Raw genomic sequence first — 15285 nt, 5'->3', positions numbered from 1 at the left:
CGCGGCTCCCGACGCGCTCGGAGGAGGAGGCGGAGAAGGAGGAGGAGGAGGGAGCAGCAGCCGGTGCCGCCGCCGGGAGCCGGGCCCGCCCGGGGCTGAGCCGCCGGAGCATCAGCGCCCGGGGCCGCCCGGTGGTGCCTCGCGGCCGCCGCCCGGGCCCTGCGCGCTGCCCCGGAGCGGCCCCCGGCTGCCAGACATGACCGCCATCATCAAAGAGATCGTCAGCAGGAACAAAAGGCGATACCAGGAGGATGGCTTCGACCTGGACCTGACCTGTATCCTCCTCCCGCTCCTGCTCCCGCACGTCCCGCGATTGCATCAGACCCGCGCGGCGTTACCTAACGCGCTGCCCCCGGCCGCTCCGCCGCCGGGGCTCGCCCGGGCCGCCGCGCCCTCCCCCGCCGCCGCCTCGGCCGCCTTTTGTCCGGGCCCGGCAGATTAACGGGAGCTCCAGGATTAACGCCAGCGCTCCTTGCCGGCCGGCCCGCGGCCCCCCCGAGCCGCCGAGGGGCCGTGCTCCCCCTTCCCTCCCCCCGGCCCCGGAGCCCCTGCCCGCTCCGGAGCAGCCGCTTATCTCCGGCTCTCTTGGTTTTTGGGCTCACGCAGCAAATGCGCCCGACCCGCCGTGATTTGCGTCCACGACGCTGCTCTCTCTCTATTTTTTTTTTTAATTTTTAAATTTAGTAATTCGTCTTGAATCGCGATTACAATCATGGCAGGCCTGTGGCTTTCCTCGGGTTGCTTCAGTCGAAGGCTGTGTCCTCTGCCCTGATTTCCAGCCCTCCACTAAGGCAGAGCTGTACCTTAGGATGCAGCAAGGCTCTCCATGACAAGAGGTGGCAATCGCTCCTTCCAAATTAGAAAAAAAAATAAATACCAAAACCCACCATTTTTTCCCAGTGAACTGCACGAGGATGTGTCACAAACGAGAGCGCATCGGGTCTCATCGAGGAGGATTGTATAAAATACTTACTGTGGAATAAGTAATTAGTGTGCAATTACGGCTAATGAGGCAAAACCCGGTTTGTAGTTTTGGTGGCCTTTGGAACAGATGTGCTGGAGCGGCGTCAGGCAGATGTTTAGCTTGGAATGCCCTGCAGGGTTCATGGTGGGTAGGGGCTCGCTGTGGACAGGGTCTTGCTTCGTGGTGGGGAAAGGTTGGTGCAGTGGGAAAGATTTTGGGGCAAGAACTTCGCTTAGAAGTTGGAAGAATGAATATTGGCAGTAGTGCTCGGAGCTGGACTTCTCCCTGTGGAGAGATGTTTCTGTTCTGCAACAGGATTAGGTGGAAATCTATTGGGTTTTGGAGCAATTACGTTCAGGTCTGAGCAAGTGTTCCAAATAAATCCAGTTTTTGAGCAGGATGAAAGCTGATAAAAGCTGTACCTAGTACAGAGCTCTTGCTTTTGCATTGAACCTTGGCCTAAAATTTTGGTGGCTTTAAGAAGTGGATGCTTAGCTTTTAGTTAAATACCCAGCAGCTCTGCTTTGTTATTCCTGCATTATGTTTGTGATAAAAATACTTTTAGGCCTGGATTTTTAGGCGTTTGCATTTGGTGATTTTGTTGGCTATTGGGTTATGGAAAGGGTTAAGGGATGGCAAAACCAAAAGGTTTTGCCCTCACAGTTGAAGAGTTTGGCGTTTCAGGCATCTTTGCCCAGATGTGCCCTTGGTAGGGAGAGGTTATTTGACCCGAGCACATCTTTTTAACTGGCAAGAAAACTGGTGAATGCTGAACCTCGACTTTCTTGCTCAAGGTTGCCTAATGATGTGTCAAATGGAACTGGTTGCTTATTTTAAATTTTTATTCTTAGAATTTTGTGTTTAAAAAACCAGGCCATTGCATTGGCCTTAGGCTGGCATTTCTGGAAGGAGCAGCTGGCTGCAGTTCTGCCATGAAATTTATGGAAAAGATGGTATGGTTTCTTTAATGATAAAAAAAAATTGTAGGAAGAAGTGGGTTTTTTGTAGCTGCAGATTTTGAACAGATAATTAACGAATGGAGACTTCTGCCTGTGCAGTGCCATGGCTTTGCTTGAGGGCTGATGTTGCTGCAGAAGTGAAAGTCGAATTTTTAAATCACTCTGTGCGGGCTTCTTTGTGCAGGGCTCCAGTGGAATTGTTGCTCACCGTTCCTGATAGCTATTTATTCCTAACACACATGGCCATGGATTTAGCTCTCCAACTGTGCGATATTAAGGGGAAAAAAGAGCAAACGTGAAGCCCAAGTGAGCTGTTCAACAAGGCATGGCAGGAGGACCAGGTGTCAGAGATGCCTGCTTAGTTCAGCATAGCTGCCTCTGTCCAGCTAAAAGGGACAGGCAGCCAGGAGTTGGGCAGCCCAGTGATTTGGGCATTTGGCTAGGATGTGGGAAATGGAGGCCTAGGTTCCTCCTGCAGCTCCAGAACACTCAGCAGCTGGTGCTCACCTGGGCTTTGGGAGCTGGAGAGTGAAGGGAATTGCAGTGAATCCAGGTGAGGTGCCTGTGTTCTGCCCTTTCTCTGAGGGAGGCAGCCTGTCTTGATGTCCCATGTGGCCAGAGACTTTTGGGCATGGATATTATCCCAAGGCCTTGCAGGAATTCCAGGGTGCCAGAGGCAGACTGGGTGGGATGCTGGAGTGCCAAAATCCTTGGTTGGGCTGTGTCAGATCCTTTAAAAAGTGATCTTGATGTGTGTGCCATACAGGGAGGGCATTGTGCTGGGAACTCGGTTCCTGAGGAGTTGGTTTAATCCTTGTGTGGGTAATGTGGGATTTCAGCATCTTCCCAAAATCAGTGCAGAGAATGAAAATGGACCTGTGTGTCTTTAAAAACCTCACTGCTACTGCTTTTCATCTAATCAGATGTTCTCTCTGAGCAGTCTTTATGCACATCTTGGAAAAAAATATTTCGAACTTAAAAGAAGAAAGGGTTTAAAGGTGAAGACCTTAAATCAGCTGTTTAATACTTCAGATATTTCTTTCTGGTTTATTTGGGTTTCTAATGAATTTCTGCAGTACTGGATACTTTTTGGTGCACATGGGTGAAAAGGAAAGTTTGGATTCATGTCTGTCTTCTCTGATGGTTGCATTTCTTGATGCTGCAAGCGCCAGAATGTTTCCTGAGCCACTCTGTTATTTTTAAAATTGTGCAGCTTGGTGATGCAGGGAACAGCAGAGAGGAAGCTTCCATGCAGCAGTGCATGGACTGCCTGTGTCTCAAGAGTTCTGTGTATAACTGAGTTTAGCAAGCGGGAAAAATTCGTGTGGCTGCTTCTTGTGCCCGTCCTAGGTCGGGTTAAACTTTGTCCTGTGTCCCCACGCCTTGTGGTAGGGGTGAAAACGGGCAGCTAGGCTGAGCCCAGGGCTTGACTGAAGCATGTGGAGCTCGTGACCTACATAGTGGTACAAACTGCAGCAACATTCAGGCGAGATGAGATGTTGGGTGCAGTTTACACGTCTCACACGTCGTTTGTCTCGTGGAATGAAAGGCAGGGAACGCTGAAATTGCGGGAGGAAGCTGCTTAGAATCTCCTACTGCTTCATGCTATTTGCAGTCCTGAAACTCTTTGCATTTTTAATGAAATTTTAAATTTTGGGACTTGACTCAAAATGGCTCAGCTTCCAGGAAAAAAAAAAGTGAATTAGTGGCATGAGGTCCATACTGTGTTTAAAAATAGAGCCCAAGCTGGAAATGCCATTTGTTTAAGACTTGGTCTCATTTTAAAAATTGAAGTTTGTTAGAGGTTTTGTAACAAGTTTGTCTTGCACACAAGCACGGGGAGGGTTTAGAAGAAACTAGAAGAGACTAACTGGCAATGTATTTTATTGGTGGGAAAGTATTTCTTTGTTCTGAAGTAAACCATGTTACTTAGCAGTGTTTAGAGCCCAACAGACTCAATTTGCTTCTGGAGCCTGGGATGATGTTGGGTTTTGGACAAGATGAGTGCCAGTTTTGCTCTGAATTCATCTCAGAAGTCTGTTTGCATAGACAGCACTCCATGGCCCTGCTGGCTGGGGACTCATTCGAGTTTCAGTTCCCTGCTTGTTACAGGATGTGTTTGATCCCAGCAAGACTGCTCTTTCTGCACTTAGCAAGGATTAAGGGTTTTCACCTGTCCAGATGGAGAAAGCAAGGTGGTGATTGCTGCAAATGTGTTCCTGCATTTTCTCTTCTGGGGGCCTAGGTCACTTGCTGTTCCTCACAACCCAGAAAATCCCCAAACCCATGACACACTGCCATGGTTGTGTGGATAGGGGTGTTGGACAGCTAAAACTTTCAAACCCCACACTCCAGCAGGTGCTGTGTGGTGCAGTCCCATCCAGAGTCACCCAGCCCCTTCCTGCCCTGCTTTTTCACTGCTGTTGTTCAGAAAGGGACTTAGGAGAAACCCTCACATCTTTGTACTTGTTTAAATGCAGTGCAGGCTTCTTGGGGAAATGCTTCAACTTGGATCATCAGAGATATTCAGTGCATGTGGAGATTGTTTGCACAAGCTGAACTCCAAATTGAAAAATACCTGCCTGTGCGCACTTTTAAGTGGATAGAAGCTGGTGAAGTGGTGGCTGTGTGTTCTTCTCAAGGTGGGCAGAACAATAAGTGGACCCTGCAGAGTATTTCTTATATGGTGACCTCTTAGAAAAAGCCCAGCCAAAGTGATTAATGATTGGAGCCTGGTTTTAAGCTCAGTTAAGTGTGTGAAGTCCTCAGGACATCCAGAGCTTCACTGTTAAACATGAGGAGGGTAATGCTGAATAAAGTCCTTTGTTAGGATCAGCATCAGGTCTGAGTGTTTCTTTTTTTAAGGAAAAATCCAAGTTTCCTCTTGCTTTCACTAGGACTGATGAGGTGTTGGCACTTGAGGAGTTACTTTGTGGGGTTTGCTCAGTGAGGATGGTTCTGTCACTTGAGGGCTTGTGAAAATCCTACCCCACATTTACTGTGTGTGGTTGGCTGGCCAGCACCAGCACTGTGTCCAGCTGGAGTCCTGGAGGGTGGTGAATTTTGGAAATGCATCTTTCTAGGAGTCTGTGCTAGTCAGGAAGGCCTTTCTGTCCATGGGAACATTTCATCTGCCTTCCACTGACCTGGGAGAGGATGTAGCCTTGAGTGTGGAGCTTATGCAACCCTGGAACTGCTGCTGCAGTATAATACATGCACTGAGATTAGTTGGCTCTTGATGACTGCTAGGCTGGGGCTGGCAGATTTCTTTGGGCCAGAATTCCTATTGCTACCCCTTGCTACACTTAAAACACCAAGAAGAACTTGCTTGTCTTACCAAAGTGTTCTGGAGCATGGTGATTGCTGTAGAGACAGTGAGTATTGATGTCTTGAAACACTGTGTAGAGGAGTACAGAATTATCTTAATTTTCTCCCAGTAGAAAGGTGGCTGTATTTTCCATTCTCTTCCTTGTAGGTTGGTTTGGACACCTAAGTCCTCTTTGTTGTGGAAGCAATTGATATAATTTATTCAGTAATATTATGGCTGAAAGGGTGTTGTGTTAAAACCCCCTGTGCTAAAAAGCATAAAGCCAAAACTAAACTTCAGGGAATACAAACACAAAGTTGAAATTTTATACATAAAGCTTCTGTCTACCAAGTTTTTGCTGCTTGTGATTGCTGAATAGTTCCTTAAATGAAATTATATTTTTAATGGATTAATGTTGTTGCCATATTAATGCTGCATAAGCTGACAAATTATACCCTGGTAGCTTAGCCAGAGTCTTCCCCTAAAACAGGTTTAAACATGAAAATGGTTGTTGTATAATGATTTAAAGGACAATTGTTGTGTTCTGACAAACTGGAAGAGAAGGGAGGGAATAGGCAACTGAGCTGTCAAATCCCTTAATTACATTAGAGACCAAAGATACTGTCATTACTCATAACTAACTCCCTTCCAAAGCCCAGCTCCTTTCTAGTTCAGAGCAACTCGGAGCTCTGTGTGATTTTTATTCATTTACTGTGCCTGATACTGGGTGGATGTTGAAGGATAATTTATTGCATGGCCTTTTCAGGGGGGAAAATAGGATATAGCCTGGAGTTGTGTATAGTAATTCCTGGATATTCCCTGTGCCTCATCTTAAGTCCTAAGGGGAGGTGTGGGCTCCCTTGATTTGGCACTTGGGTGAAGGTTTTTTGGGATTAAAGGTGTGCAAGTTTGGACTTTGCTGTGGTTTACTGGAATGGTGATTTCTGGGCTGTGAGAAGGGAGTCTATTTGGAAATGTGTGGCCCTGTAGAGCAGGAAACATGGATCTTCTGAAACATGGATTATTAGCGGGTGGTTGACTCTGCTTTGGATTCTGTTAGTTTTTGGATGTGTCCTAGGCCCAGGTTGATATTTCAGATATAAACAAATCCTTGTTCCAGTTTCTAATTCAAGCCAGCATCCTCTTTGCTCCTGTCGTCATTTGCCTCATTTGCTATCTTGCCTTTGAGGCCCTGGGAAAAAAAAAAAGGGCATTTTTGTAGAATGGAAGTAAATAATTGTGCAATTAGGCCCTGTATCATGCTGCATAAATCTAGGTTATCTTAATAACGATTCTTAGGCAATGTAGCTCAAGTGGTGGCTCTGTGATTCAAATGGTAATTGACTGTGCAGCTAAAAAAAATTAAACTCAACTGCTCTGTGTTTGGGATGATGACTATTGCAAAAGCTGGCATTGTTCCCTTTAAAGATGAACTCCCAGCTCCACAGCCCCAGCGTGCAGCAGTGCAGAAAAACTGCTTAATATCCAGTTTTTTGTACTGAAGTGCTTAAGAAACATCTTTATAAACTTAATTCTGCCTTTGTGGAGCTGTAGTATAATAGCTTTTAATTGCATGATTAATTTTCTTAGAGGCCTCTGCTTAATTCATGGCATTGCCTGGATATCTGTTGGGCTACAACTGAGGAGTTGTGTATTTTCTGTTCTTTCATTCCTTGTGTGGGTGAGTTAGAGAAGTAATGTCCTTTTTTATGCTAACATTTGTGGAGGGAAACACCAGATCTCATTTGGATAAAATTACCTACTTGGGGCTTATTGTTTGAGGAATGGTTTATTAGAATGGCCTTGTGTCTTGTTTTGCCCCTCACCTCTATCATCTTTTGATCCACCCCACACACATTAAGGTTTGATAAATCCATACAAACCCTACTTTTTGTCATTTCTGTTCTGTGAAGGTTTTTGGTGTGCTGTATTTGTCCTCCAGCCCAATAGCTATTTTAAATTCCCTTGTGTCTGAAAGTTTTGGATGTTCTTTCAGGCTTGCAAAAAGTTGAGTCTGAGCCATTTTTTACTTCCTGTCAGTAAATATCAAAGTAGTGACTCTTCTGTGCTGGCTTCTCTTGACTGAATAAAATTCCTGTGTTTTTCTGGGGGTGTTTGAGGTTAGGACATGCTTAAGTACACAGTGGTGGTTCAGGGAGATCCTGCAGAGTGGGGTGGTGTGCTGGGAGCACATGGTGACATCTCATAGCTCTGCTTGAAAGGGCTTGTGCTGAGATGGGCTGGTGGTTCAAACAGGTCAGTTTGGCACTTAAAAACCCAAATTGAGATGTGTCCAGCTTCTCACAACATGGGTTCCTCTGCAGGAGATCTGCTCAGCCCCTGTCCTGCCTCATGTGCACACCTGGATGTGCCACCAGATGCTGTGGTTTGGTGACAGGGTGGGGATCAGTCACAGGTTGGATTTGATGATCCCAAAGGATTTTCCAGCCTCAGAGATCCTGGGATTCTGCACCATTGTCCTTGGGCCACCATGTGTTGTTGCAGCTTGTTGGGATGCCAGGCTGGCTGTGGAAAGATGGGATGTGGCCTCTTCCAAAATGCCAGCAGAAACAAAACAACTTTTTTTACTGCAGCTCTGCATCTTTCCCTCTGGAATTGTGTTGGGATTGTAGGTCTGGACTTGGGGTTGAGTTAGGGAGTTGAGACCCAATCTCTGCCCTCACAGCTGAAGAGTTCTCTCAAACTTGGTATCAATAACACAGAGTCTGGTGCATCATTTGTTATGTTCCTGTTTACTCTTAGCCCTTTCTGAATGGGAAGGGCAACTTTTCTGTGTCCTTTGATATGGGCAGCTATTTTAGAGGGGTTTCATGAATTGGAAGGGATTCACAAGGATCATCAAAGTCCAGCTCCTTGCACAGGACATCCTAGCAATCCCAACCTGAGCCTAAGAGCATGTCCAAACACTTCTTGCAGCTCTACACAAGAACTCATGTTTCCTTTACTTTCTGCATGCTCTTGTATCTTCATTTATGATTCCAGACTGTTTTGAAATGGAAGTTTCAGGTGCCTTTTTCTCAGCCTTTGTCAGTACAAGCTGTTCTCTAGAGCAGCCATCATCTTTCATGCCTTTGTTACCATTTTTTCTATTTATGCTGTGAGATCTGTGGGGTTTTTTTCCCCCAATCTTAACATGACCCCATTAGCTCTTCAGCAAAGGCTGAGAGTTCCTGGACCCATTTCCTACACCTGACAGAAGAAGGGAGAGACTCTTGCTCTGAGATGACTTCCCAATGCAATATAATAAGCAGGTCCAGAACTGAGCTGTGGATGTAGACAACCTGGCATATCTTCTTGAGGCATCTTCTGATTTATTTCTCTATGCTATGGAAATTTGAGTTCCCCTCCAGACCTTCTTGTCAGCCCTATGACCTCATGTGGACAGGTTTGCCTCCTGGACACGAAGGAATTGCAGTCATTCCTTATCTAGGTTGTTGCATTTAAATTGCAGGCTGAAAGCTTAAAAAACTGAAAAATGGGAAAAAAGGAGTCCTTGTTGGAATATTGAGCATCAAGGGGTTAAATGCATTTCTTCTGAATGATAAAATGTTTCAGCCACATCTGAGTTAGTCCCTTTGCTTGTTCTTTAAGGCACAGATGGTAGAGTTGACAAGTGCAGCTGGCTGGCTACAAGGAATCCTCCTTTGCTCTGAAGAACTTTCTTCCTGTTCATTTCCTCTATACTTCCTGATGATCCAGACTCGTAGAAAAATACTAAATTCGTTTTGCATTTCATGCTGGCTAATGGAAATGCTGCCTATTAAATAAAGAAGGCACTCATGGGTACAGCTTAAACAGCATGTATGTGAGGAAAGTCTTCTAGATTTGTCTGGGTAGATTTTTCTGTGTCGTTTTCTTTTTCGTTGTTGGGATGCTGTCAAGCAAATGGCACTAATAAGAGCTTGGCCATTTGTCAGGGCTCTTAAATCTGTTTGAGGATGGAGTGTGGACACTTCTTATAACACTCCCCCTGTAGCTCCAGGCTGTCAAGCTGTTGAACAGTTAGAACAGTGGTGGGTTTTTTTTTTTTCCTCCCTTGCTGTTGCTCTGTGGACTTGTTTAAGCTGGAGTTAAAGGGCTGGAGGTCACCAGGCGAACGTTTCGTTGCTGGCAGGCCCAGCTGCGCAGCCAGACCGCCTCACACGGCTCCTGCAGCCAGAGTTCCTGAAAACTGCAGGCAAATTCAGACAACAAAGCAACTTGGGAGGCTTCAAAGCCATGCTGTGCCTCTGCTCCCGGGCTTTGCTGTCAAACAGGACTTGGCAGTGACAGCTTGGCCACCCCGCGCCGGTGGCTGGGTCTCCTCGCAGGCAGGAGGGTGAGGGGTGGCACAGCAGAACTGGCAACACATGAGTGGGCTGGTGGGGAGCACATTAAAGCAAGACCAAACCTCCCCTGCCTAAACTGGAAGTGAAAATTAACATTCCTGGTAGTTGATGGTTTTTTTCAGGCTGTAGGTTCCCTGATTTAAGTGTGTTCTTTGTTAAATGAAATTCCTGTTTGGGAGCTGAGGGTTGGAGGAATGGACTGTTGTTTTATTTGCAGGTGTCAGGTTCAGGGTGTACAGTAAGGTTTTGAACAGTACAGTTTGAACAACCCCATATTCACAGCTTCAGGAACACTCAGCTTCTTTGAAATTTCATTTCTAAAGAAAGAAGAAATCTAATGCTTGGTAGGTTTTTCTGAAACCTTTGATCCACAGAATCCCAAAATTATTTGGGCTGGAAGGAGCCTGAAAGCTCATCCAGTTCCACTCCCTGCCATGGGCTGGAACACCTTCCATGATGCCAGGTCTCTCCAGGCCTGTGACCTTGGACATTCCAGGGATTCAGGGGCAGCCACAGCATCTCTGGGCCGCCTCTGCCAGGGCCTCCCCACCTTCTCAGGGAAGGATTTCTTCCCAGTATCCAGTATAAATCTACTGACAAGTGGGAAGCCATTCCCCCTTCCCTTTTGTTCCAAGCCCTTGTAAATAATAACTATTTGTGAAATTGCAAAGGGCTGTGAGTTTTAAAGTTCTTTTTCATTTGTGTTTTGATGTAAAACCTGTCTTAGTGTTGGGTTTAAAAAGTAAAACTGTGTAAATTCTGAAGCACTGCATGCTCTGGCCTGCCTATAAAATAGATGAGGTCATTTGCTCTTTGTTTTCCTGTTATAGCAACCTTAACGAGTAGAGTGAAGATCAGGGGTTAAATGCTTGAAAATATAGGACTTCATAAAAACACTCATATTCTGATGATGTTATAGTTATTAATTGACAATGTTGATCAGTGCAGGAAAAGCTGCAGCTGTTGGTTTTTGCAGCTTCCTTGTGAATGTTTAAGAATTAAGATTTGGTAAATATTTTGCTGTGCTTTTTTGGTCACCTTCCATTATTAGGAAAAAGTTTGAATTTGTGAGCAAAATCAGTTACAGGACCAATATGAGTAATTTACTTTTATATTTCCATGTATGTAAAAAATTGCAAGTGTGTACTGCATATTCTTTAATTTGGTCTTGGCATAATGTGAATATATAGACAGCTATTTTTGAAAGTGATTATAACAGCTGATTTGCATAATGATCCAGGATTTTTCTCATAGCAACTGGAAAGACTGTCATCTTTAGCAATGTGGGAATGATTTCAGTCTTTAAGGAGAGTGTTTTGTTCAGTCTGTGAGCAGCATTAGAGCAAAGGCATTTCTGAAGTGGTGCATGGATTATCTGCATTGGTCTGGTTTCAGTATTGATGAAGCATCATTGTGGCATTGGGTGATTTAACAGATAATTGGGTGGTGTGATGTTAAGGTTCCTTAGGCAGAGCAGTGTTGGCTCCTTTGGAAGTGGAGTTCTGCAGTTGGTGATAAGAACCTTGAGTGGTGTTCAGGTGTTCTGCTTTCATTGTCGTGGGGCGCTGGAGTACAGAAAAGATGTAAAGCTGCCAGAGAGGACCAAAGGAGGGACAGGGGGATGGGGAAGGGTCTGGGGGAGCTGCATGAGGAGCAGCTGGGGGCACTGGGTTTGTGGTCTGAGATCAGACCTCACCAAGGGCTGAAGCTCCAAACTCCGCTCTCTGTGACAGGGACAGGACCCAGGGAATGGCTGGAGCTGGGCCAGGGCAGGGTCAGGCTGGAGATCAGGGCAAGGTTCTTCCCCCAGAGGGTGCTGGCACTGCCCAGGCTCCCCAGGGAATGGGCACAGCCCTGAGGAGCTCCAGGAGAGTTTGGACAGCACTGCCAGGGATGCCCAGGGGTGTCTGGGCAGGGCCAGGGGCTGGTCTGGGTGATCCTTGGGATTCTCTTCCAACTTAAGATATTTGTGGTTCTAGATCATGAGTCTGTCCATGGTCTATTTTTTTTTTTTTTTATTATCAGCACTAACTAAAATCCCAGCTTCCGTGTTTACAAGACTGAGAAAGGAATGAGTACTTTAAAAACTGTTAGAACCATTTTTGGGAATGAGTATCTTAGGAAAGAGCTACTTTGGCAAAATGTGGTGGGATTTATTTTATGCTGTTTAGAAAGCCATTTCAAATCCTTGTGGGTTCCTTCCAACTTGGCGTATTCTATAATCCTATGAAATTTTGGTAGTTACACCACTTTGGTTGACTTTGTTTTTGCATGTGTTGAACAGTCTCAGTAAATGACTGAGGCTTTTTCCATTTTTGTTTTCCTGTCTTAAAAAAAAAAAAGGCTTGGAATTGATAATGAGCTTGTTGCACGTTTTAAATGATCAGTTCTCCCAGATTTCTAAAGTTAGCAGTATGATTACCAATTTCATGATGACTCAGAGTTCTTCCTTTGAATGGAAGCCCAGCTTCCCAAGCCTCTGTGTAAGAAATTTCATCTTGGTAGTGAATATCTTAATTTCAGTTTTGGAAATCGATGTTAAATGAAGTAAGGTGTGAAAAGGGGTGTCTGTGAGCTGTTGAGCGTGGCTGGTGAGAGCAGAGCCTGCTCAAGGTGACGTTCACTGGGTGGTTGCTCCTGAACTGGTCCTTGCAGTGATTGGAGCCTGTCCCTGTCCCTGAAAAGGAGCATATTCCCCAGCATGGGGATAAAAGCAGGCTGGGAGGGATGCAGCAACAACAATCCCCTTCACTTGCTGCAGATCTTGGGGTATCTTTTCACAGGATGGGTGGAAGAAGTTGGCTTTATGACAGTTTTTCCATTTAAGTGATGAAACTTCTGTTTGTGCTCAGAGATTTAATTTGTCTGTGCAAACAGCAGCACCACTTCCATTCTGTTCTTCCATCTTGCTCCCTAAAGCAAAGCCATTCTTTTGTTGTTTGAACCACCACAAGAGCTTCAAAGCAGCACATCCAGGAGCATTTGGACAATGCTCTCAAGGATGCACAGTGGGATTGCTGGGGTGTCTGTGCAGGGCTGGGGGTTGGACTGGATGATCCCTGTGCATCCCTGCCAGCTCAGGGTATTTGGTGGTTCTGCATCTCTTCACTGTGCTGTCAGGAGCATGTACTGAAAATACCCCAAATTCTCTTTCTCAGCAATAAGAAAGGGTTTGTCATTGCTGCTCCCTGCTTTCCTTGGGAGCAGATGGAGCCTGGTGCCTGGAAGGGCGTCGCTGAGGCCGTGTCCTTTGGCACCAGCCCTGTGCAGACACCAGGGTGAGTCAGCAGTGGCTGTGAACTGCATTCCAGTCTAATGCTTTGAGATAATCACTGAGGTGCTTCAGGACGATTATATTTAGGTGGGGGAGACATTGGCTTGCCTGTTTAAAAAAATAATCATGTTTTTCTAAAAACATTTCCCTTCCTCCCCATTAGGCTCACTGTTGGATGTTTAATTTTGAGCAACTTGGGTTTTTGTGCTGTCAGGTTGCAAAGCCCAGAGCACACAAAACACTTTTAGTGAATCAGCATCACAGGCTCACAGAATAGTTGGGGTTGGATGGGACCTCTGGAGATCTCTCCCTCTCCAGGCAGGGACACCTGGAGCAGGTGATACAGGAGCACTTCCATGTGCACTTGGAATGTCTCCAGAGAGGCAGAGGGACTCAACAGCCTCTCTGGGCAGCTGTTCAGTGCTCTGTTACCCTCCAGGGAAGTTGTTCTTCCTCATGTCGAGGTGACCTCAGTAAATAGAATCATATTTCCCCCCTACACACCCTGTTTAAAGTATTTTTTCATTGTCTTTCCTTACTGGCATATTGGGGAGCACCTTTTGTAATTCCCCACTTTGGTTTAAAAGGTAAAAATAATTGTAATGGTCAGAGAATCATGGAATGGTTTAAGGGACCTTAAAGCTCATCCAGTGCTCTGAGCCCTGTCCAGCCTGGCCTGGAGCACTGCCAGGGTCGATGCAGGGATCAGCTTAGTGGATCCCAGTGATTCCTGGCTGACAAGGTGAGCCTGGACTCCTGATCCTGGAGGGATTTCCTGATCCTGGAGGGATCTCCCAGCCTGCTGGATGCTGCAGCACTTTGGAAGCAGGGATGGCTGTGAGCTGTGCACCCTGGTGCATGGCCCTTGAGCGAGGGAGGGGAGCAGGGAGAGCCGGGAGCGGGAATCGCGCTTCAGCAGCCTGGGAGCGCCCCGGTTATTTTGGAACTCCTTATCTCCCTGTGCCTGCGTGTTTGGAGGCTTTGGTGTTTGGAGCAGTGTGAGAGCAGGCTGGGAACGCTGCTGTTAAGATGTTCTGTTCCCTTGGCTCGGGGGGTGTGTCTGCCTCACTCCCATCTTGCACCAGCTGGGAATCCTGGAAAGTATCTCCTGTCTCAGCCCCTCGGAGAAGAGAAGCATCTGAGCATGAACCACAGGCTGCAGTGTCACAAAAAAATGTAGGAAAGCTCATGATTGTAAATAGAAATGTAAGCAAATCGCTCAGAATTTGGTGAAGTTTGGGCATCTGTCCCATGAGTGATACTGTAGCTGGAACTGAGTTTTGTTTTGATGTGTCAAAATGAATTTGTTTTCCCCCTGTTGCCAGCATGAGGGCTTGTCTTCTAGAAGTGCTGTGGAAGGCAGACTGGTGCTCTGGATTGTTTTGCTGTGGTAATTTATAGCCTGTGTAGCCCTGCTTCGGAGGACAAGTGCTGGAGCTGGGAATGGGGAGGAATCAGGCTGAAATTGGGCAGGAGGAGGGAGTGATGGGGTGTATTTGCCAGGTAATTAACAGTTAATGTAATATAGAACCAGTTCCTTCTGCTTATGGCAAGGAGTAACTGATAAAACAGTGAAGACATTGCTAATTATATAGCACCTTTGTTAATTAAAGAGGTGTGAACTGCTTGCTGAGTAAAATGGATCAGAGGGAAATTCAAAGTTTGTGCTTTGAGGTTATCCCAAGCTCTGTAAGTTAAGCACTTTCATGTTTAGTTATATTTATTTTAACCTATATGTGTTTTTTAGTGTTTGGACTAGTACAGAATAAACTGGAAACCAGGCACAAACCTGTTTCAGTGTCTGTATTTAAAGCAACCACAAATATTTATTTGGCTTACTCCAAAGCTTTTTCATATTTCTCTCTTTGTCTGTACAAATCATCTGTTCAATGTCCCAAGCAGACCTATGTCTATTAATACTTGGATTACAACACAGTAAATGCGAGGTTTGTTGGTTTTGGTTTTTTTTTTTTCACGAGTACAAAACATTATTTCCGTGTATTCAGTTCCTAATGTTTTTCTGAAGCCTTGCAGTTAATGGTGTCAATGCAGAACTTGGTCTGTGCTGCTCTGCTCTGAGGAGGACTTGTGGGAATTTTGCAAGGGTGGAGTAAAGTAGTTTGTGTCCTACTTGAGGCTTTTCTTCGTGCACAAGTAACTGGAATTTTAATATCTTGGAAGCTGATGCAGTGTCTCCCATTCTGATGTGATTATTATTTGCAGCTTTGGTATATTTTGACCATGAAAATAAAAATGAGTCTTTAAAGGGTGGGATAATTTAGGTTGAGAGGGCCCTCTGGAAATCACCTCCTCCAGCCCCCCTTTTTAAAGCAGAGCCAACTTCAAACATATCATGCTTTGTTCTTGCTCCTTCTAAAATTAGTTTGAGGAGGAGTATGTTAATGTGGCAGGGTATGGGCTGTTTTGAGCTG

At 45.7% G+C, this 15285-nt stretch overlaps 1 protein-coding gene across 1 annotated transcript in view; it reads left to right on the top strand.

Moving 5' to 3' along the window:
• The first annotated feature begins 134 nt into the window (after positions 1-134).
• Positions 135-15285, top strand: part of PTEN (phosphatase and tensin homolog) — a 47568-nt gene continuing 32417 nt past the window's right edge. The window contains exon 1 of the mRNA XM_033066127.1: positions 135-275. Coding sequence (XP_032922018.1) covers positions 197-275 — 79 coding nt within the window. The 5' untranslated portion in view covers positions 135-196. The remainder of the gene's footprint in view (positions 276-15285) is intronic.

Source organism: Catharus ustulatus, chromosome 8 (assembly GCF_009819885.2).
Source record: "Catharus ustulatus isolate bCatUst1 chromosome 8, bCatUst1.pri.v2, whole genome shotgun sequence".
Lineage (NCBI taxonomy): Eukaryota > Metazoa > Chordata > Aves > Passeriformes > Turdidae > Catharus > Catharus ustulatus.
This window is presented reverse-complemented; position numbering and strand designations above follow the sequence as displayed.